The sequence below is a fragment of the Mustelus asterias genome, chromosome 3, assembly GCF_964213995.1.
Source record: "Mustelus asterias chromosome 3, sMusAst1.hap1.1, whole genome shotgun sequence".
NCBI classification, from domain to species: domain Eukaryota; kingdom Metazoa; phylum Chordata; class Chondrichthyes; order Carcharhiniformes; family Triakidae; genus Mustelus; species Mustelus asterias.
This window is the reverse complement of record NC_135803.1, coordinates 154,090,408-154,114,427: the sequence shown is the minus strand read 5'-3', so window position 1 is coordinate 154,114,427 and position 24,020 is coordinate 154,090,408. Positions and strand designations below refer to the sequence as shown.

General features: G+C 43.9%; 1 protein-coding gene across 5 annotated transcripts in view; it reads left to right on the top strand.

Annotated features, from left to right (window-relative positions):
* The window catches only part of LOC144491738 (MICOS complex subunit mic25-like), a 438,118-nt gene that overhangs the window by 198,512 nt on the left and 215,586 nt on the right, over positions 1-24,020 (top strand). For 3 of the 5 annotated variants that reach the window (XM_078209977.1, XM_078209976.1, XM_078209978.1), the window contains exon 6: positions 18,144-18,214. In XM_078209977.1, the coding sequence (XP_078066103.1) occupies positions 18,144-18,214 (71 nt within the window). Of the gene's footprint in view, positions 1-18,143; positions 18,215-23,388; positions 23,475-24,020 lie in introns of all 5 variants that reach the window. The other 2 variants (XR_013497493.1, XM_078209979.1) reach the window with 1 other exon arrangement.

Genomic DNA, 24,020 nt, shown 5'->3' with positions numbered 1-24,020 from the left:
TTCCAGTCAAAATCACTTCTCAATGTAATTTGATTTGATTTATTATTGGCACATGTATTGGGATACAGTGAAAAGTATTGTTCCTTGCGTGCTATACTGACAAAGCATACCATTCATAGAGAAGGAAAGGAGAGAGTGCAGAATGTAGTGTTACAGTCATAGCTGGGGTGAAGAGAAAGATCAACTTAATGCAAGGTAGGTCCATTCAAATGTCTGACAGCAGCAGGAAACAAGTTGTCCTTGAGTCGGTTGGTACGTGACCTCAGACTTTTGTATGTTTTTCCCGACGGAAGAAGGTGGAAGAGAGAATGTCTGGGGTGTGTGGGGTCCTTGATTATGCTGGCTGCTTTGCCGAGGCAACGGGAAGTGTAGACAGAGTCAATGGATGGGAAGCTGGTTTGCGTGATGGTTTGGACTACATTCACGACCTTTTGTAGTTCCTTGGAGTCTTGGGCAGAGCAGGAGCCATACCAAGCTGTGATACAGCCAGAAAGAATGCTTTCCATGGTGCATCTGTAAAAGCTGGTGAGAGTTGTAGCTGATATGCCAAATTTCCTTAGTCTTCTGAGAAAATAGAGGGGCTGGTGGGAGAGTTGGTGGTTGAGTAGGACACATCTTGGGACTGTGGGAGGATACTCGAGCACCCGGAGGAAACCCATGCAGAAACCCAAGGCTAGAATTGGGTGACATCCTGTGACATCATGGCGGGATTCTCTGGCCTCCCAGCCGTGTGTTTCTCGGCAGTGGGAAGCGGCATGCCATTCACTGGTGGCAGGATTCTCTGGTCCCGCTGCTGTCAATGGGATTTCCCATTGAAGCCACTCCATGGCACTGGGAAACCCACGGGCGGGGGTGCACTGCCAGCAGGATCAGAGAATCCCATCATCAGCGAATGGCTGGAGAATTCTGCCCACATTCAACATGACTCCTCCACTTTTATTTTCTTAATCAACTTATTATCCAATCCCATGTTTTACTTTGAATTCTTTCCGTTCAGTTTTAGAAATATCTTTGAATTAACTTTGTCCAAAACTTTCTCAAAGACTGAATAAACTGTACCATACAGAGATCCTTTATTCTCCAAATTGGTTTATCGGGTCAGCCTTTATTTTGCGTTTGATAAATTCCAGGAAGCGTATCAAACCAGTTTGGGAGACAAGAGGCTCGGGGGGAGGCAGAGGTGAGAAAGATTGGCAAGATAAGGAGAAGAGTGGGAGGGGAGAGAATGTCTCCCCTTCCAGGATCGGGTAAGTTTGGGGGGGTCTCAAGGTGGAGAGGGTAAGGCAGGCCTGTGGACTTGGCAGAGAAGGATTGTCACATCAGTGGAAAAGCTGGAGGTGGGTGGAGGAAGGCCTTGTGGTTTTATTCCTGTGCTGTAATTTTCTTTGTTCTTTCCGGAAGGGTCGGGGGTTTTAGCTCAGACGGGCAGCATGGTCACTGCAGGCTTGGAGGGCCGAAGGGCCTGTTTCTGTGCTGTAATTTTCTTTGTTATTTGTCTTAATTTATTATTAGTTCAATTTTCAAAAAAGCCATTTTTAAACCAACCCACCTTCCCCCACGTTTGCTGCCTTGCTGAAATAGAAATTCTGAATACTAACACCCATGACACAGAGAGAAAGAGACGTCAGAGAGAAGGTTGTGGGAGGCAGCAGGCAGAGATCAGAGAGGGATCTGTCTTTCTTCATTGAATGTTACTTTAATCTATTATATATTAAAAGTACTTGTGCTAGCAATCTCCCAACCTTTGGATATCATTGCGAGCAAAGTGAAGTGACACGTTGCTGCATGTAAATGAAATTGAAACTAAAAGTGAACTTTGAAAAAGAAAGAGCACAATAAAACATATGGAAAATGATTATAATCAAAGGAAAAATATTAAAGTCGGTATTAGGAGTGGAAAGAAGATGAACTCTTGGTTGGCTCTCATTCAAAGACAAACCTGAGCAGGAAGACAAAACCTCACACTTGAAAAATAAAAATAAAATGTCCCCTGATTCAGAATCGCACAACAGGTAAAAATAACAGACCTCCCCCCCCTCTAGTAAAAGCCTCAAATCTCCCGTCCTCTGCCCCGCTCTTCTCTTTTCCACCCTTCTATTTCCCTCAGTCACTCGCCTGCTCCATTTGCCTATCAAACCCACACCACCGTCCGGTTGACACTAAAAGCTGGAATTTCACCGTCAAAGAGGATGGCTCAAATGGGCAGACTCGCCTTGGTTTAAGGTCTAGGTTTACCTAATTTGCACTCTGGGGAGGCAGGATGGGATAGAGTTGGGCCAGCTGATCCCAGAAGCTGAGCGTAGGCGGTTAAGGAAGCATGCAAGTGACAAGGCTGGCTAAATGGCATGCCTCAGTTCTCTGGGACTTTATCCCAGTTGTTTTAACAGATTTTAAGGCCTCTAGGCCGCACCTCCTCACTCGTCCCACCCATCCTCATGCCCCCTCACACCCACATGCCAAATCTGTGCCAACTCATGTCTTCACTCATCCCCTGCCCCCAATGCAATCGCCTTAGGAACTCTTGCCTGCACCCACCCATTTTCCCCTTCATACCCCCATGCCATCATCATGGTCATTCACCCAGTCTCCACCATGGGCAGACTCACAAGCCATGTGGAGATGAAAAAGCTTCTAACAATCTTAATACATTTTTCACTCACGCTCACTTGATGGTGAAAACCAATTCCTGTTCATGAAACTCATTCAAAGCTTTTGAATCATCTCAAGTGGTTAATTAGTTGTAAAAACCAACACATATGTATTCAATAACCATATTAAAGACAGCTAATCCATTAAGAGTCTTTATAAACTGTCAATCAGACTGTGAGCTCAGAACCTTGCTGAGATAATTGTAACTTGAAACTCAGCCAAGTATTCCATTCTTGGAAAGTGGCAACATAGAACGTTATTGAAACAATGGAACAGGTGGTCATGTTTTAAGCAACATCAGATGCCCAGTCTATCAAAGTATTTCATCAGACTTTTTAAACTCTGACAGATCAAGCTTTTTTTCAAGTTTAAGAGCCTGGGATTTAAAAATGAACTTATGATCATGACACTTAAGCAAACTTTATCCACCCTTCAAGTGCAGTAACATCTACTCCATCAATTCATGAGTTGTGGCTGATGGAACAGTCAGAAATGGGGTCTGTTTGAACTCAAAACTAAGTTCAAATGTCCCTGCTGAATTTGGGTTTCACAGCTGCGTGAATCATGCCACTTCCTCTTTCCACTGCCAGTAAAAATAGGATTTGTCAGAAATCAGTCGGCATCCAGGTCCACAGAGTTCCACAGTCTGCCAACTCAGCAAAATTCAGCAAAAAAAAAGTGTCGCTTCCAGCAAATGTAAGTGAGCCACAGTTCAACTAATGACCCTAAATTGGTTGTTAGTGCAGCTATCAGCACACTCAGGATTCTTCAGAAAGGGTTGCTCAGTTGCAGAAACACATCCAACAGCAGACATAGAACATAGAACAGTAGAGCACAGTACAGGCCCTTCGGCCCACGATGTTGTGCCAAACCTTTTCCGAAACCAAGATCAAGCTATCCCACTCCCTATCATCCTGGTGTGCTCCATGTGCCTATCCAATAACCGCTTGAAAGTTCCTAAAGTGTCCGACTCCACTATCACAGCAGGCAGTCCATTCCACACCCCAACCACTCTCTGCGTAAAGAACCTACCTCGTACATCCCTCCTATATCTCCCACCATGAACCTTATAGTTATGCCCCCTGTTTTATGTTTTACAAACATGGACTGGTTGGGTATGGTCTGTACTCTACCTATTGTGAACAACAAAAGGAGCATGCTGTTTGATGAGCCAATCATTGGGATGTCCAGCCCACGTACCTGGTATTACACCAGCCCTGAAATTCATACACAAAAGGGCTGCTGAGTCAGTGAGTGAACCGGGAGGGCGGTGGTTTGGGAAGAGAGGTTGCTGAGATTCTTTTTTATTCATGTAGGAGTCACTGGCTGGGCCAGCATTTATTACCCATCCGTTGTTGCCCAAGGGCAGTTGAGAGTCAGCCACATTGCTGTGGCTCTGGAGTCAGATTTAGGCCAGACCGGGCAAGGACGGCAGATTTCCTTCCCTAAAGACATGGGAGGCATGAGGTGATCAATTGGGAAGTGAGAGGGTTTGAGAATCATAGAATCATAGAATACTACAATGCAGAGGGAGGCCATTCAGCCCATCGAGTCTGCACCGACCACAATCCCACCCAGGCCCTATCCCCATAACACCATGCACTTACCCTAGCTAGTCCTCCTGACACTAAGGGACAATTTAGCTGGCCAACCCACCTAATCCGCAAATCTTTGGACTATGGGAGGGAACCGGAGCACCCTAGGAAACCCACGCAGACACGGGGAGAAGAGGGGCGATGTTTGTGTGAGTGTTTGTGAGTGGGGAGTATGGGGCTGATTACACTGTATGGGGGTGGGAGGAGAGGGTCTTCACTGAGTCTTCAGTCACCAGGGAATATGGAGAGCTTGGCTGAAATCTACCTGAGTACATGAAATAATATTTTTACAAAGTAATTTTAAAAATGCAAGGTTTCCTGTGATAAACATCAGAGTGCTCCAGCCTCAGATGTACTGGGTGTGGTGAACCATAGTTGGTTACCACTATGAGTGCTGAACCATAGATGGTCAACACTATGGGTATTTGTAGAGATGTTACTGTTGTCACTGTTGGGGTTAGGGTTGGGCTGTTCTACCTGTTGATATTGTTCTGTGGTACACTCCAGTTGGCTCCGCCTGCCTGGAGAAGTATAAAGGTCACTGCACTGCCTGGTGACCCATTAGTCTGGGATTGTATTGTATATAGTGTGCTCCATTCTTGTTAGTCATAAAAGCCTTTATTTCCCGGGTACAATCTAGCCTCCCGAGTGATTTAATCGCGCATCACTGGGCATGTCTTCAATTGACTTCATTTTGGACAAAAATCTTTACATTTTTAGCAGTAGCATTGAACCTTCTCTGGAGTGGAACCAAATGACATCCCTCTCACAAAAATTCAGACTAATGCACTTGCCTTTTCAGCATTATTGGACAGATGCATTATCCTATTAAAGTGGAAGCAGTCTGCCCTGCCCTCTTTTACTAATTGGAAACGTGATCTTATGCAGAATCTTAAACTTGAGAAAATGAAGCACAGTATAAGAGGCTCCATTGATGGATTTTATGTAACTTGGCAACCTTTCCCAGATTACTTTGAGGAACCACAGCTCTCTACTTTGATATAACTCACCCTAATTAGGTTGGATGTATATCATGTGAACCAACAGGTGAGATTCTCTGGTCACCCCTCAGCGTTTTGCTTGGCGGCGGGAGGCAGCATGCTGTTCGCTGGCGGTGGGATCCTCTGGTCCCGTCTTTGTCAATGGGAATTCCCATTGACGCCACCCCCACACCGCTGGGGAAGCCGGAGCGGGGGGTGCGCCGCTGTCAGGACCAGAGAACCTTGTCGGCGTGAGAATTCCAGCCTATTTCTGTCCTATGCTTGTTGTTGATTTTCTTATCTTTTTGGGGACTACGGCAGGTTTTCTCATACTCTATTTTCTTTTTCTTCCCTTTTTCCCCTTCTTCCTCCGACTTCTCTTTTCTTTTCTCTTTCTTTTCCAAATATAAGTTTATTAAATTATTGCTGTATTGTAAGCTACTTTCTGTACTGTTGCTCATTATGATTGTTGGCAAAACTTAATGAACAGAAATTAAGTACAAACTCAAGATTTTCACATTTATGATTTACTACTTACTGGTGAATGACAATAATCTCTCCCTCAACGTCAACAAAATGAAGGACATAGTCATCGACTTCAGGAAGCGTAGTGGAGAACATGCCTCTGTTTACATCAATGGGGATGAAGTAGAAATGGCCGAGAGCTTCAAGTTTTTAGGTGTCCAGGCCACCAGCAATCTGTCCTGGTCCCTCCATGTGGACGCTATAGTTAAGAAAGCCCACCTCTACTTTCTCAGGAGACTAAGGAAATTTGGTATGTCAGCTACAACTCTCACCAACGTTTACAGATGCACCATAGAAAGCATTCTTTCTGGTTGTATCACAGCTTGGTATGGCTGCAGCTCTGCCCAAGACTGCAACAAACTACAAAGGGTCGTGAACGAAGCCCAGTCCATCACGCAAACCAGCCTCCCATCCATTGACTCTGTCTACACTTTCCGCTGCCTTGGAAAAGCAGCCAGCATAATCAAGGATTCCACGCACCCTGGATATTCTCTCTTCCACTTTCTTCCATTGGGAAAAAGATACAAAAGTCTGAGGACACGTACCAACCAACTCATAAACAGCTTGTTCCCTGCTGCCATCAGACTTTAGAATGGACTTACCTCACATTAAGTTGATCTTTCTCTCACCCCAGCTATGACTGTAACACTACATTCTCCTTTGCTTCTCTATGTACAGTATGCTTTGTCTGTATAGCGCGCAAGAAACAATACTTTTCACTGTATACTAATACATGTGACAATAATAAATCAAATCAAATCCAAATATTTTATTGATTTGATTTATTATTGTCACATGTATTGGGAGACAGAAAAGTTTTGTTTCTTGCACGCTATACAGATAAAGCATATCGTTCATAGGGCACATAAGGGACATGGGAAGGAGAGGGTGCAGAATATAGTGTTACAGTCATAGCTGGGGTATAGAGAAAGATCAACTTGATATAAGGAAGGTCCATTCAAAATCTGATGGCAGCAGGGAAGAAGCTATTCTTGAGTTGGTTGGTATGTGATCTCAGACTTTTGTAACTTTTTCCCGACGGAAGAAGGTGGAAGAGAGTGTATGTTGACCTTGTGGCTGAAATCCTATCAAAAAATGGCAGAGTGTTGGACCTGGAAAGAAAGATGGCGTGTTTCTCTCCAGATCTTACCCCACGCTGTCACAAAAAAACAGATGGGCATGTTTCATGGCATCATGCAGAGGGGGAAGGCCTCAGAGGTACTTCTTAATTCTAAGTGCCGTCTTTGCTTTCTTGTCAGGCCTGTGAGGACAGTATTTTGATCAAGCCTTGTTTTTGTCGGTGTGCTGTCACTGACTTGCTGTTATGCAGTGACCACACACGCATTGTGACCATTTAAACTTTCTTCTCCCCTCTCCCCAGCACTCTTCATCTGACTCTCTCCAATGCGTGTAAGTCTTTCTTGTGAAGCATAGACCAAAACTGAACGCAGTACTCCAAACACAATGGCCAAGCAAACTCCTTGTCATGATGTAGCTGAGAGCAAAAGCTCCCTGTCTTGGAAAATCACTCGTGCAGATCCGGCCTCCGTCGCACTGTGGCATTCGTTTTATGATTTATTCAGCAAACAAAAAATACATACAAGAAACCCAAAGCAAATAGTTACCTCTGCTACATTCATGATCCTTCTGGCCATCCTTTTCAAATGCTAATATATTGATGAGAGCTGACCTAGAAATTCATACACTGCATCAGTACATAGAGAGGCAGGCTGCAGAGTTTTATTAATGAGCCTTCATTGCAGGAGCTTCACTAATGACACCTTGTACTGGGAATCTTGGTGCTTCATTTGTCGAATCAGCAAAATGTATTATTAGGTTGTATCCCCATTAAAGATTGTGCGTGGTTAAGGTTTAGGCTGCATTTTTAGTGGAGCTGAAGAAATATATTCAGCAGCACATTAGGTGCAGGGCACAAATACTTCAGCAATTCTGTTCTGCCTCATAGGTTTCCCTCCCTTTTGAGTAGTGCAGGAATATGCCTGCCCTAGTTATGTTTTCTTTCTCCAGAAGGATTGATTGTTATTGATCCAGCTCTGGTGAATTAATAAACAATCTTTGGCTTCATTTGTTTTCCTCATACTACTTTCAGAATCATCATTATAAATTGCCTGGAAAATTGCTTTTGTTCATGTTATGCATCTCACCCATCAATTCACTCCCGCTCCCCTCCCGAAAGCAGCAACTCAGTGAGAAGCTAATAAAATCCAGAGTGAGACAAAGTCATCCAAAATCATCAATCATGCTCCATCTACTGCTCATTTGTGACCGTCTGGCCGTGAACTTTCTTCCCGCCTTCTGGGGAGCCCTCTAAGTTAGAGAAAGTTATGTTTCTCCTGCTACCACTCCTGGATAAATCAAGCTCATTGCGATCAGGGGCAGGAGCTGCTTGCTCCTGAGCCAAGAATTGCAGTTTCCCTTTGAGGCAGCCAGCTCCTGGTGTAGCTGACATCACTTAATGTTACACTGACCTAGAATTAAAACTGGATCTCTCTCTCCCGAGATCTCTCCGACTTATTACCGCTTGGTCTTCTCCTTCAAAGCTCCTCCGTGAGTGAATCTTACCTCTTTGACCATGCATTCCTACTTCCTGCTCAGTTTCCGCCACTTCTGAAATTTCCCTCATGATGTTTTGAGATGTGAAAAGTACCCCATAGATATTGACAAAAGCAAAATATTAGCAGATTCTGCAAATCTAAAAGAAAAAGAAAAGAGAAAAGGAAAATGTTGGCAGCACTCAGCAGATCAGGCAGCACCCGTGAAGAAAGAAACAAGGATGGTTGAAGCTCAGACCTTTGGTTCCGTGTGGCTCATTCCCACATTTGTTGGTGAATCTGCCAAATGCAACAGTCCGGAGAGCTATTCTCCCATGACTTCACCGGAACCTGGATGCGAGTAGTGCCAAGAGTTTGTCTGTACTTCTGTAAAACGCTGATTCGAATAACCTAAGAGCCACAATTCTACCCAACCAGGAATTACTTGTAAAAATGTTATGAGGGTATAATTTGGTCTGAAGGCCATTCTTCAAGGAGCACAGTTTCCATTCAGCAATGCTCTATGCAGTTACAATAAACCTCGTTATTAATTGTTAATGTCGATTTGTCTTTTCCAAAAGTCAGCATTATTCTGGATGATAAATGCACAAGTGTTCAAATTTCAGAAACCGACACAACTGCTAACATTAGTAACATATTCAACCATCTTAAAACGGTAACAAGACATAAAAGCATCTCAGCCCATTGCTGCTGTAACTCATTACTATATTCCAGCTATCACAGCGCGAGAACTAAGTTGTGGCTCTTTCTCCACAGTAATTCATTCCTGTCCTCTCTAAGCATTTATTTAGTTCGGGGGTTGGTGGGGGGGGGGGGGGATGAAAATTGTCCACAAAGTTTATCAATCTGTAAGATTTGTAATACCTCATAAACCTTGAGGTTCATCATTTACTTGTCAAGTATAGATTCAATTAAAGAACTATTGGAACTCATTTTCTGCAATCCCCTCTCCGCAGAGTGACTAACAGCACGGGAATGTACGTACCAGCCTTCTGTTGGTCTGGTCTTTTGTAGGGACGGAAGTTTTTTTTGGATCAATTAATGATCCATCTCATTAAAATTTGTGGAAAATTTAGTCTTTCCATCCCCACTTTCAATGAACTGGCAGGTTAACTCGGAAGCCAGCTTTCTTGCAGCATTCAGAAAAGTTGTGTCTCTCCTTTACTCCAGAGCCACACGAGAAATTGTTGCAATCAACACACTGCATTTGACGTCACAAAAATTAAACGAATTTCCACAACAATATGAAATGTTGGAGCGACAAGCCACATTCTTCTGAGGGGAGTAACTTCAGCAGAAGGGAAAACTGGGCGTAATGTGTAACAGGCAGCCAATCCAACATTGCCTGCTTTACGACCTCGCTGAGATTGAAAGATCCAGCGACCGTGACCAGTTTTTCTTTTTAAAGAGAAATTATCACTAGGTGGAGCACTCCACCGCCATCCTCTGATTTTGGTGGTGGAGAAGGAAGAGGTGAAGAGAACGGGTGTTTGGGACCTGGTAACTACCCACATCATAGCTCCCTTTTGGCTGTGAGGCTATAGACGGCCATAGGTTTTTTAAAAATGCTCCAGCAATAAGACGCTCCTAGCTGAGGGATACGCACGGCAGGAAGCAAGTTGAAATATGGGGGAAGCAAATTAATAAATTTTGCAATCGATAAGCATCGTTGAAGCCTTCAGCAGCCCCTCATAAAGGTCAAGCATTTGTCTTATAAGTACATATCTTAAAAGTTTGAAAAGTATACTTTGTGACTTGTCCTATTTCTCAAATCTGGTGCTTGTGAAATTGCTGGCTCATACTGGGTTACTTATTGCCGTCATCCAGTTGGCTATTTTCATGTGTGTGAGTCATGAGAGTGAGTGTTATTTGATTATTTGGAGCATTACAACTGAACTTGGTCCTGTCCTTGCCCAACTTCCACATGCGCACTTACCAACACAAATTATTGGACCAGGAATAGGAACTCTGACTGCTTTTTTATGCACTCCTTAGCCCAAGGGTGTTGTAACCAGCTGTCATGTCTCCACTGCTGCGCTGACTAACGATCATCTGACTTGATACAGGCCATGAATGAAACCTGAGCCCTTTTGATCTGCATAACACCATGCCACTCTGAGCAATGCATGAACCAAGAAAGACACTAGCGATATAAATCAAACCCCTATATTTAAACATTGACAAAAACTACAGCCCTCCTTTGTTTTGTCACCAACAGTGTGATTTATAGACTGGATGGTATGTCCCATTCACTGAGGTATCCGATAGAAGTTAGCTATTGTTGAGGGTCTTGCAGGGATCAGTGTTTGGACACTATTTGGTCCTAATCTACATAAGTAACCTAGCTGCTGAACCCAATTGTTAGCTTGTCAAGTTTACAGATAACACCAAAGTTGGAGCAATTTGATTGGAAAATGCAGTTAATGGTTTTCAGAGGATCACAGATTTCAAGAGCTATACAGCATAGAAGGAGGCCATTTGGTCCAATATGCTTTTATTGGGTCTGTTCCCTCTCTTGCTCTTTTTCTCAAATTGGCAAATTTTTCACCATCAATGATTTATCTAATTTTTAAAAAGTTATTGAATCCTCATCTCGTCTCAGATTCCTTTGCCAATTGCCCAGAATCTATGTCCTCTAGTTAACACCCCCTCTGCCTGTGGAAACAGTTGCTCCCTGTTCATCTATTGAAACCCTTCATAATTTTGAACACCTCTATCAACTCTCCCCTTAACCTTCTCTGCTCCAAGGACAATACAAGAATTACACAAGGTTGGTTTGAAAACTGCCTGGGAGTGCTGGTAGATTCCCCTATTTCATTGACCAGATAATAGGATGAATAGGTCAGAATGATGGAGTACAAGCCTCCAGTGATGTGTTGGCTTTTATACTATATACTTATTCAGATTTTGTCATCACACCACAAAATATAAAGTACCTTCTTTGGAAAGTATATAAAGAAAGACAAGAAGAATGATCTGATGTAAAGGGCCTGAGTGTGAGAAAAGATTACAGAGCTTGCAGCTCTGGTGAGAAGGTAGTTAATAGGCAGAATTATATATGAAATATTAAATAGTCTAGATAAGTTAAATCCAGAATAATGCAAAAAAGTCAAGCCAGTAGGATCAGAGGATATCAATTTAGTTAGTGAAAATTAAATTTCAAACAGATACATTAGGAGGATTTTGTTTCTATTGAAAGGGTCGCAAATGCTTGTATCTCATTGGAGGCAAGGTAGTATCACATCAGCCTTGGCTCAGTTCAGAATCACAGAATACTACAGTGTAGAAGAGGCTCTTCAGCCCATCGAGTCTGCACCGACGCATGAAAGGCCCTGACCTGCCCACCTAATCCCACTTGCCAGCACTTGGCCCATAGCCTTGAATTTAGTGGCGTGCCAAGTGCTCATCCAGGTACTTTTTAAATGATGTGAGGCATCCCGCCTCCACCACCCTCCCAGGCAGCGCTTTCCAGACCGTCACCACCCTCTGAGTAAAAATGTTTTTCCTCAAATCCCCCCCTAAACCTCCCACCCCTCACTTTCAACTTGTGTCCCCTCGTAACTGACCCTTCAACAAAGGGGAACAGCTGCTCCCTATCCACCCTGTCCATGCCCGCCATAATCTTGAACACCTCAAGTTGAGTGAGAAATCTGTACCTTTGAGTCTCTCACTAGCCCAGAGCCAGACTGAAGAGATGCTGCATTGTTGAAGGTTCTGTCTTTCAGATGTGATACTAAACCTGAGTGCATGCTGTGTTGGTATCAAAACAATTTAAAGGTCCCATTGGTGTTGTTCAAAGCAGGGCACCCAGTACCCTGGCTAATATTCTGTCCTCAACTAGTAGTGAAGACAAATGAATTGTTCATCTTTGTCAGTAAGTTATACAGTACAGAAAGAGGCCCTTCAGCCCATCGTGTCTGCACTGGTCATCAAGCATCTATCTCTTCTAATCCCATTTTCACTTGATCCTTAGCCTTACATGCTGTGTTTCAAGTGCTCATCACAATGCTTTGTAAAAATTGTGAGAGTTCTTGCCTCTGCCGCCCTTTCAGGCAGCGAGTTGCTGTTCCCAGGAGTTGCTTGTTCAGGATATGCTGCACTGCTAAACCACGTTGAGATGTTATATTGCAATAAGGAGTTACAAAAGTGTGATTATCATCATTAAAAACAGTTGCGTGTTGACCTGAGAGGCTTTGGGTATAGAGGAACAATTTTGAGAGAACCAAAACCTTTCTCATCTTTGATTGTTATGACGCCATTAAACGTAGGTTTCCATAGATGTTCAAGGGAAGCAAAGCTAATGAACTAGACCATTCTTTCCCCTGTTCTTTCTCAGCAGTTCTTTAAATGCTTAATATTGCATTATATTTCCCCAGACCAGAAACACTGAGAATCTACTGGCACCAATTTACTTTAGTAAAATTTCATTATTATTTTCCCACTGGCCTCTTTGAACTTTTGGTTTCATTTATATTTTCAAAATCAACTAGCAGTCTAGATGTGGAAGCAGGATTGTATGTTGCTAAGTTACAGCAATAAAATGAAAATACAACAGCAGAAAGAAAATGAGAAATTTAAAAAGGGAATTGTGTATTTTTTCGCCTGATATGGATGTCAGTATGGACAAGACCAAGTTAATGGGCAAGGCTCATCGCACAGAGTGCCACGAAATTTAAAAGTGTAGAAGGGAAGGCGGGGTAAGTAAGAGGTTTGGACGCCATCAAGTTTGATAAAACTTGTAGATTGTAGGAAGTGTTACAAGTCAGGTTGGATACTTTAAACTGTTCAATGAAGTCCCCTGACCCGTAACGTTTTACGTTGAATTTGGCTGGGTTGAGCATGAGAAGTTTCACTTCAGGTGTGATTCAACTGACCCACGAGGAGCTTTTATCAAAAACAAAGTTTAATTAAGAATACTGTTTACGTGTATAATAAGACACTGAGCAAGAACTTTCAACAATTACAAACAAGAAACACAACAACCATTCTTAAGGAACTATCTCTAATGTGTTCCAACCAAAGCCAACATTCAATACACAAAACCCTCCAAATAAACACAATACAGGATAGGTCAAAGCCCACTTGTTGCAGGAATCCAGCCTCCTGGGGTGAATGCTGAAAATCCCTTGTGAAGAAACTCAGAAAAGGTTGTAGTCAAATTTGTTTCCCAAAACACAGCGTCTTTAAGGCAAAACCAAACAAAGAGAACAAAACAGGGAGAGAAAGAAACTGCTTCTTAGCTTGCTGCTAAACTGCTTCTGAAAACACACTGCCACAATCGAAACTGAAACCCCTACCACCTGATTGCCACAGCTTAGCTCCACCGCCAATGACATCGCTGAAGCTGTAAGCCGCATGATTTAAAAATACTTTCTTAAAGGTACACTCACGTGACAGAAGGAAGAAGGACATAGCAGCAATTGGGGTTGTATAATTGGCCTCAATGTCCCTGAGTTAGAAGATGGAAAATCAACTGGATATTTATCTAAGATATTGGGCGCATATTGAAAAAGCCCTTCTAATACTCTTATAAACTGCTGAGATCTAGCAACTAACCTCACATGAAACAGATGCCTACTTGAGCAACAGCTTGCATTTATATAGTGCCTTTGACATAGTAAAATGTCCCAAGGCACATCAAGGGAGACACGATTTGTCATTGGGTTCTGTGAGATATTAGGACAGATGACCAAATGTTCAGTAAAATAAGTTGGTTTTAAGGAGTGGTCGAAAGAGAGAGACAGACACAGAGACTTATGGAAGGAACTCCAGAGCTTAAGAGCCAGGCAACGGATGGTGAAGCAGCAAAAATCAGGGATATGGAGACATCAGAATCGGAGGAATGTAGGATCCCCAGATAATTGTAGTTCTGTAACAGGTTCCAGAAAGTGGAAGCAATGTAAGAGATGCAGGAAAGCTTTCAGTGTCCAAGGATTCATAACCCACCCAGGGCTGGAGATGGGTGCGGGGTGGTGGGGAGAAATCTGATATAGTAGCTTTTGTTCATTTTGGAAGTTGAGTTCTGTTACTCTACCATTTATTACAGTTTACATTATATGATTGCCATTACCTCTGTGACAACGTACTTACTAGAATAATCAAAATCCATTTTCTATCACTCATGGGGGCTGTTCTGTGTGCACCTTTTCCCCTATTTGCCCCACACTTTAAACAGCACCACCTTTCAATTTAAAACAAAATTGCTTTCACAGCGGCAATTAAAGTTATGACAGCATGACTTCTGCGGTGTGTAATATCTTGATCAGCCTTGACATTTATCTGTGTAAAGATCACATTGTGAAAGCAATACCACACAAACCAGCATTTGCAGTTTCTGAATAAACAATGCATTTCTGCAGTTTAAATAGAGTTACCTAAGTAACCTCTAGTAATGTTGAAACCAATATCTTATGCCTGATTTTCCATTGTTTTAAAAAAGTGTATGCCAGGTTTTAGAACCCTTAGAGGTTTCTTTCCTTGGGTGATGAAGTGCTTATCCCAGATTCAACGATGGCCACTTCATCATCGAACAAAGGAAGCTTCACAGAAGCTTGAGAGTTCTGTACTATTCACTAAGGATCAGGTTATGATTTATCGATGGCCCGATAATCAGTTTAAAAAAAAAAGGAAACAGCGGTGGTGTTGATTATCTCAATGTTATAAAAAGACCCAACTGCTCTGTTATCTTCAGCTACAAGTTGAAACTCCTTTGTCTAGGGTATGAGTGCCTTGTCTTAACCCCGAGAACCTCTTCTCCGTCACTTACACAATGAAAGAGGGTGTGTTTGAATGGAAGCTTCACTGGTGTTCCCCTGACGTATTTTCCTGAAAAAAACTAATTCCAAATCCCGTGTCTGGAATGTATTTTTATTTAAAATTAGATGCCCGCTGTGTAGCAGCTTCTGCCTCACAAAGGCCGCCTTTTTTTGCTGTTTTCAGCAGTGCGGTACCTAGTTTCTTGGTCTCCTTCTGTCCTGGCTCTGTCGAAAGTGATGAGCAGTGATGGGGGGTGTGTAGTCAAAGTTTTAAAAGTTAAAGTTTGATTATTAGTGTCACAAGTAGGCTTCCATTAACACTGCAATGAAGTTACCATGAAAATCCCCCAGTCGCCACACTCCGGCACCTATTCGGGTACACTGAGGGAGAATTTAGCATGGTCAATGCATCTAACCAGCACGTCTTTCTGACTGTGGGAGGAAACTGGAGCACCTGGAGGAAACCCATGCAGAGAATGTGCAAACTCCGCACAGACAGTGATCCAAGCCGGGAATCGAATCTGGGTCCCTGGCGCTGTGAGGCAGCAGTGCTAACCACTGTGCCACCGTGCGGAGGTGTTACTCAGTGGAGTAAACTTCAAAAAGACTACAGAGAAGGTCCATCCGTCTTACCTTACCATTGAAAGCTATCACTCCTGTCCACCACTATTTACAGCATCTTGAACATTTCCAGATTTCTTTTTCTTCCACTACCTGTCCCCAATATTCCCAACTCCTCAAAAGGGGAACCGCTTCCTCAGGAAAGAAGAGCTAGGGACAAAGCAGTTATTGGTGCTGTATAATTGGCTTCAGTTTTTTTGATTAGATTTGATTTATTATTGTCACATGAAATGGGATACAATGAAAAATATTGTTTCTTGCACTCTATACAGACAAAACATATCGTTCATAGAGTACATGGGGAGAGGGAAAGGAGAGGGTTGCAGAATATAGTGCTAGAGTCATTAGGTAGCTAGATAAATTCCCTCCAGTGCAGAAGGAGGCCATTCAGCCCATCAAGCCTGCACCGACAATAATCCCACCCAGGCCCTCTCTCCGTAACCCCACGTATTTACCCTGCTAATCTCCCTGACATTAGCTGGGGTGTAGAGAAAGGTCAACTTAATATAAGATAGGTCCATTCAAAAGTCTGATGACAGCAAAAGTCCGATCTCAGACATTTGTATCTTTTTCCTGATGGAAGAAGGTGGAAGAGAGTATGCCCGGGGTGCGTGGGGTCCTTGATTATGCTGGTTGCTTTTCCGAGGCAGCGAGAAGTGTAGACAGAGTCAGTGGATGAGAGGTTGGTTTGCCTGATGGACAGGGCTGCGTTCACAACCCTGTAGTCCTGGTCAGAGCAGGAGTCATACTAAGCTTATAGGGCTAGAATACAAGAGCAGGGATGTACTTCTGAGGCTGTATAAGGCTCTGGTCAGACCCCATTTCGAGTACTGCAAGCAGTTTTGGGCCCCATATCTAAGGAAGGATGTGCTGGCCTTGGAAAGGGTCCAGAGGAGGTTCACAAGAATGATCCCTGGAATAAAGAGCTTGTCATATGAGGAACGGTTGAGGATTCTGTGTCTGTACTCATTGGAGTTTAGAAGGATGACAGGGGGGGCGGGCGGGGGGGGGGGGGGGGGGGGGGGGGATCTTATTGAAACTTACAAGATGCTGTGAGGCCTGGATAGAGTGGACGTGGAGAGGATGTTTCCACTCATAGGAAAAACTAGAACCAGAGGGCACAACCTCAGGCTAAAGGGACGATCCTTTAAAACAGAGATGAGGAGGAATTTCTTCAGCCAGAGAGTGGTGAATCTGTGGAACTCTTTGCCGCAGAAGGCTGTGGAGGCCAGGTCATTGAGTGTCTTTAAGACAGAGATAGATAGGTTCTTGATTAATAAGGGAATCAGGGGTTATGGAGAAAATACAGGTGAGTGGGGATGAAACAAATATCAGCCATGATTGAATGGCGGAGCAGACTCGATGGGCAGAGTGGCCTAATTCTGTTCCTATGTCTTATAGAACATAGAACATTACAGCGCAGTACAGGCCCTTCCGCCCTTGATGTTGCGCCGACCAGTGGAACCAATCTAAAGCCCCTCTAATCTACACTATTCCAATATCATCCATATGTTTGTCCAATAACCATTTGAATGCTCTTAATGTTGATGAGTCCACTACTGCTGCAGGCAGGGCATTCCACACCCTTACTACTCTCTGAGTAAAGAACTTATGGTCTACTTATGGTCTAAGCTGTGATACATCCGGAAAGAATGCTTTCCATGGCGCATCTGTAAAAATTGGTGAGAGTCGTAGCAGACATGTCAAATTTCCTGAGCCTCCTGAGAAAGTAGAGGTGTTCAGTGTCCCTGGCATAGAATAAATGAATGTGCCTTTACTGTTAAGTCCTCATGCCTTGCAGTCATTGTTCATTCAAAATAACACTCAGGGTTAAACTACACTTTGTATTTGAAATTATAGAATGATAAAGCACAGAAAGAGACCATTCAGTTCATTGTGTCTATCCTTTCACTTAGCCTTGACTGCTAGCACCCTACATCAATCCTTACTCATTGCCTTCATTGGAGCAGAGAGAGAGAGGAGAGCGAGAATCTATAATTGAACAACCCTGTGAACAGCAAAAATGTATCTGAGATAAGACCCCTTTCTTCATTCAAGGCTAAAGAGTCCCAACATTTTATAACCTCCCCTCACAATTAGATACAAGATTGCTTTTTCCATGGATTTTAGCAGTTAAAAAGTTAGGAAAAGCACCTCTTGCAGCTTAAGTAGCTAATTCTGTTCTTAATTTGCTGATCTAATTTTTTTTTCTATGGCCCGAAGTTTCCTGCCGGCATGCTGTGTGATATACAAGGTCTGGGTTTTTCTTTGACTCGATTTATATCTTGGTGAGCCTAATTATGTTAATATTTTCACAGCCGATGTCTGAGGAAGACATGTGCCAGTGAAATATTGATTAGCATTGTATTTGCAATGAAACTTGATGTAGTACTGCCCGTTGGTATAATAAACCAAATAATAACCAGTGCATTAACTTTCTTGCAGCATGTGGACTACTACAGGTTTGCGTCAGCACAATTCAATGAAGAGGCAACAATAGCAGACACCCGCGTCAAGTAAGTACCTCAAAAAGGAACCGTTTGCACTGCCCAGAAATGCACAAGGTCAGAGGCAGAGAATCTTGAGTTTTTTTGTGATTTGTGACCTACTGGTGGCAGCTTAGTTGGCACGGAGTAACTTACACAGCTGCCTTGGGGTGCTGGGATTACTCCACGTGACTTGGACTCTTTCTAATTAATCCTCGGGGTGTGGGCGTCGCTGGCAAGGCCTCCTCCATTCATTGCCCATCTCAAGTTGCTCTTGGGATGGTTAGGGATGGGAACTTCTGCAATTTCACACAACTGATTGGTCACTTCAGAGGGCATTTAGGAGTCAAACATGATGGTCAGGGACTGTAGTTACATATAGGTCCAGGCTGGGTAAGAACGGCAGGTTTACTGCCCTTAAGTACAATGGTGAACCAGATGGGTTTTTAACAAACATTTGACGGCTTCAATGTCACTTTTACTGATACCAGATTTTTTGTTTGCATATTTTTAAAAACCCCATTAAAATTCTTAAACTGCCATGGTGGGCTCGAAGCTCACATTATCTATTTATTAGTTCAAGCCTCTGGATTTCAGGTCCAGAAACATGACAACTAAGCCACTGCAGTCTGCATGGGTTGGTCAAAAAGTTGCAGAGAAAAGCATTGGAAGAGAAAAGCAGCTGTGCATCTTGATGTGGAGCCGTACAGACGGGCGACGTCCCAAGCTCGATCTCCAGGCTGTGCTTAAAGTAACAGATTGCAGCTGGAGCATCAGTAGAGGTTCTACAAATGGCCGGACAGCCTTTGGCCCAGGAGGGGCAAATAAATGAGGCTGTGTGCTCGGTCCAGTTTGTTGTTCATTAGCTCCTAGTAAAAAGCATGCTAGGATGTTGGAAGAGGAAGGGTGACCGAGCGTCACGGTGGCACAGTGGTGAGCACTGCTGCATCACAGCATCAGGAACTGGGTTCGATTTCCGGCTTGGGTCACTGTCTGTGTGGAGTTTGCACATTCTCCCCGTGTCTGCGTGGGTTTCCTCCGGGTTCTCCGGTTTTCTCCCACAGTCCAAAGATGTCCTTTAGTGCCCGGGATGTGTAGGTTAAGAGGGATTAGCGGGGTAAATTTGTGGGGATAGGGCCTGGGGCGGGATTGTTGTCGGTGCAGACTCGATGGGCCGAATGGCCTCCTTCAGCACGGGGGTTTCTATGAATCTATGATTTCGATGATGCTTGAGTGTGATGCCCCACTTGCTCCAGTAGCACTCATTGCCTGAGTTCTTGTTCAAAGAGTTCCAGTTGGTACCATCCAGAGGGTGGATGTAGTAGAGACCCTGGTCATGAGAAAGAAAGAGGGAGAACTTCGGTAGTTGCATTTAAAACACTCAGGAGGAATGGTTAGACTGAGAGAGTAGTTAGAATGCGGACACATGGAGTAGTTGAAGAAACTGACATAGATGCATTTAAGAAGAATCTAGACTTTTAAAAAATTCTTTTGTGGGATGTGAATGCTGCTGGCAAGTCCAATATTTGTGCCGATTGCTAATTCCCTTGAGAAGGTGGTGGTGAGCCATCTTCTTGAACTGCAATCAATGACCTTCCAAGGTCAAAAGTGAAGATTTTCGCTAATGACTGCACAATGTTCAGCACCGGTTGAGACACCTCAGATCCTGGAACAGTCTGTGTTCAAATGCAGCAAGACCTGGACAATATCCAGGCTTGGGTTGAGAAGTGGCAAATAACATTTGTGCCACACAAGTGTCAGACAATGACCATCTCCAACAAGGGCGAATCTAATTATCTGCCCTTGACATTCAATGGCATTACCATCGCTGAATCCCCCACTGTCAACATTCTGAGAGTTACCATTGACCAGAAACTACACTGGACCAGTCATATTAATATCATGGCTACCAAAGCAGGTCAAAGACTAGGAATCGTGCGGTGAGTAACTCACCTTCCGACTCCCCAAAACCTGTCCACCATCTACAAGGCACAAGTCAGGAGTGTGATGGAATACTCTCCACTTGACTTGATGGGTGCAGCTCCAGCAACACTCAAGAAGCTCAACAACATTCAAGACAAAGCAGCCCATTTGATTGCTACCCCGTCCACAAATATTCACTCCTTCCACCACCAATGAACAGTGGCAGCCATGTGTACCATCGACAAGATGCAGTGCAGGAACTCACCATGGTTCTGTAGGCGCCACCTTCCAGATCCATGACATCTACCGCGTAGAAGGCAGCAGAAACATAGTAACAGCACCACCTGCAAGTTCCCCTCCAAGTTACTCATCATCCTGACTTGGAAATATATCGCCATTCCTTCACAGTCGCTGGGTCAAAATCCTGGAATTCCCTCCCTAACTGCACTGGGGTGTACCTACGCCTCAGTTACTGTGGCAGTTCAAGAAGGCAACTCAGTGCCACCTTCTGAAGGGCAACTAAGTGAGCAATAAAAGCTGGCCTAGCTAGTTACTCCCACATCCCGTAATTGAATTTTTAAAAATCTAGTGTAGCTACACTCATGCTGTTGGAAAGGGAGTTCCAGGATTTTGAACCAGTGACAGTGAAGGAACAGTGGTCTAGTTCCAAGTCAGAATGCTGTGTGGCTTAGTGGTGGTGTTCCCATGTGTCTGCTACCCTTGTCCTTCTAGGTGGGAGAGGTCACAGATTTGGAAGGTTCTGTCAAAGGAGGCTTGGTGAGTTAGTGTAGTACTTCCTGTATATGGTACATCGTGCTGCCACTGTGCGCCAACGGTGGAGGGAATGAATGTTTAAGGCCTTGGGTAGGTTGCTGATCAAGTGGGCTGCTTCGAACTTGTTGAATGTTGTTTGAGCAATTTGTTACTGAAAGGAGGTGGGGTTAAATTAAACAACACTAATTTCTAACCGCCCCCCCCCCCCCCGCCCCCCCATTTCCCCTTCCCTTAAACTGAAAGGTGTTTTTGATTTGCTTCCCCCTTTATAAGCAGTGACATATTTCCCAACTTCTCAGTTGTGGTGTGATCCAGTTTTCTATTTATATTCCCTCAGCAAACCCAAGAGAGTGAACTCCAAGGGTTAGTTTACTTGCACACACTCAAAACGCAGGAGATGGGTCATAACATCGACTCCTTTGCATTCATACAGTAAAAGAGAGATAGGTAAAAGAAAGGTTTACAGTGAAGGGACCACAGAGAAAAGAAATATTGTTTCATGTGGGTTCCAGAGTCCAGAATCGAAGTCCAGTGAAATATTCCCTCACAAAGGTTGGTGAGCTGAAAACCGATGCTGGATAATTCATTTTACTGATGGCGTTAACTTCACACAATGAGATAGGAATGCAAAGAACAAAGAAAAGTACAGCACAGGAACAGGCCCTTTGGCTCTCCAACTCTGTGCTGATCATGATGCCTTAACTAAATTAAAAAACACCCCCAGGTCTCTTTGCACAGTAGCATGTTGCAATTTTTTTCCATTTAGATAATAATCCAATTTGCTATTATTTCCTCCAAAGTGAATAACCTCACATTTGTCAACGTTATACTCCATCTGCCAGATCCTCGCCCACTCACTCAGCCTGTCCAAATCTCTCTGCAGACCTTCTATGCCCTCCACACGATTCACTTGTCCACTTATCTTTGTTTCGTCTGCAAACTTTGTTACCCTACACTCAGTCCCCTCCTCCAGATCGTCTATATAAATGGTAGATAGTTGAGGCCCCAGTACCGATCCCTGCGGCACGCCACTAGTTACCATCTGCCAACCAGAAAAGCACCCATTTATTCCGACTCTCTGCTTCCTGTCGGATAGCCAATCCCCAATCCACGCTAACACCCTACCCCCCAACTCCGTGTGACCCAATCTTCTTCAGCAACCTTTTGTGAGGCACCTTATCAAACGCCTTTTGGAAATCGAAAAACACCGCATCCGCCGGTTCCCCTCCGTCAACCGCACTAGTCACATCTTCATAAAAATCCAACAAGTTCGTCAAGCACGACTTTCCCCTCAATGTTCGCGGTCACAGAAAAATCTGTCTGTGCCCCTGACTATCGAGTCTCTTACCACTAGGCCTAGTGGTACTGTCGATGGACTATTAATCCAGAAACTCAGCGAATGTTCTGAGGACTGAATCGGGATTCTGCCACTCCAGGTGGTGAAATTTGAATTCAATAAATTCTGGAATTAAGAGTCTACTGATGACCATGAAACCATTGTCGATTGTTGGAAAAACCCATCTGGTTCACTAATGTCTTTTAGGGAAGGAAATCTGCCGTCCTTACCCAGTCTGGCCTACATGTGACTCCAGAGACGCAGTAATGTGGTTGACTCTCAAATGCCCCTCTGAAATGGCCTAACAAACCACTCAGATCAAGGGCATCTCAGGATGGGCAATCAATGCTGGCCCAGCCAGCGACGCTCATGTCCCACAAATGAATTCTTAAAAAATCACTGGCTTGGACTTAGTCTGATCCTGCTGTACAGCAGAACAGGCCTAGCTGCTGCTGGCATTTTCCCCTGAAAGACTATCTCTCCCCAACAATATGCTTGTAGGCGATAGTACAGAATTTCCTGTCTAGGTAGTGTAGATGGGGGCCAAGTGTCCTTTTCTGTGATGCTGCTAGTTAGGTGTTAAAATGGTAGAATGAGACTTGGCACTTCAGCAAGGCAATATTACTGGTTCTACAAACCAGAGGTCCATGTCACATGGCTCCAACCTCTTCACATCGTCTCTGACAAAGAGTGTGTACCCCTGTTCTGAGTCCCTAAGACTGTTAAACGTCTCACCCATTATGAATTGAAAGGAAGCTGACAGAGCCCTTTGTCCTAGCAGACAAGTAGACTCCGGTTGGCCAACCTGGGTTATGAAATGCAGATGGCCTTTGTACAGCTCACTTTGAAGTTGGTCTCTGCAGCTCACAATATGTTGTTAGTGGCTCTTCAGAGATAACAAGGTGCAGGTTTCTTCGATATTGCCAGGTAGCTCCTTTAGTTCAGGGGTTACGGATGGATATAGGCTGGAATATTTCAGCCCCTCCCTTCAGCAGGACCTTCTGGTCCTACTGAAGTCAACAGACGCTTGAATGGCGTACTGCATCCACTCCAGGGGAATCCACTGTGGTGGGGCTGGCGAACCCGAGACATAGATTCAGCCATTTTAAGGTCTTTGTCCAGTTTTATTTTTTTAGAGGTAGCAATGAGCTTATCTCTATGTATTTTATAGAAAGATACACGGTGGGGTCTTAGTCCCCTCACAACATTCCTTACTTGTGCATTGTAGATGGTGGACAGGCTTCGGGGAGTCAGGAGGTGAGTTGCTTGCTTCAGAATTTCCAGCCCCTTGTGGCCACAGTATTTGTATGGCTGATCCAGTTTAGTTTCTGTTCGATGGTAACCCCCAGGATGTTGAAGTTGAGGCACTCAGTGATGGTAATGCCATTCAGTGTCAAGGGGAGATGGTTGGTAAGAACATGAGAGAGAGAGAAGAATTGAAGGATATGTTGATGTGATTTTTAAAAAAGAGGACTGGTTGGTGGCTTTTTGATTTGATTTGATTTATTATTGTCACATGTATCAACATACAGTGAAAAGTATTGTTTCTTGTGCACTATACAGACAAAGCATACCGTTCATAGAGAAGGAAAGGAGAGAGTGCAGAATGTAGTGTTACAGTCATAGCTAGGGTGTAGAGAAAGATCAACTTAATGCGAGGTAAGTCCATTCAAAAGTCTGACAGCAGCAGGAAAGAAGCTGTTCTTGAGTCAGTTGGTACGTGACCTCAGACTTTTGTATCTTTTCCCCAACAGAAGAAGGTGGAAGAGAGAATGTCCGGGGTGCGTGGGGTCCTTAATTATG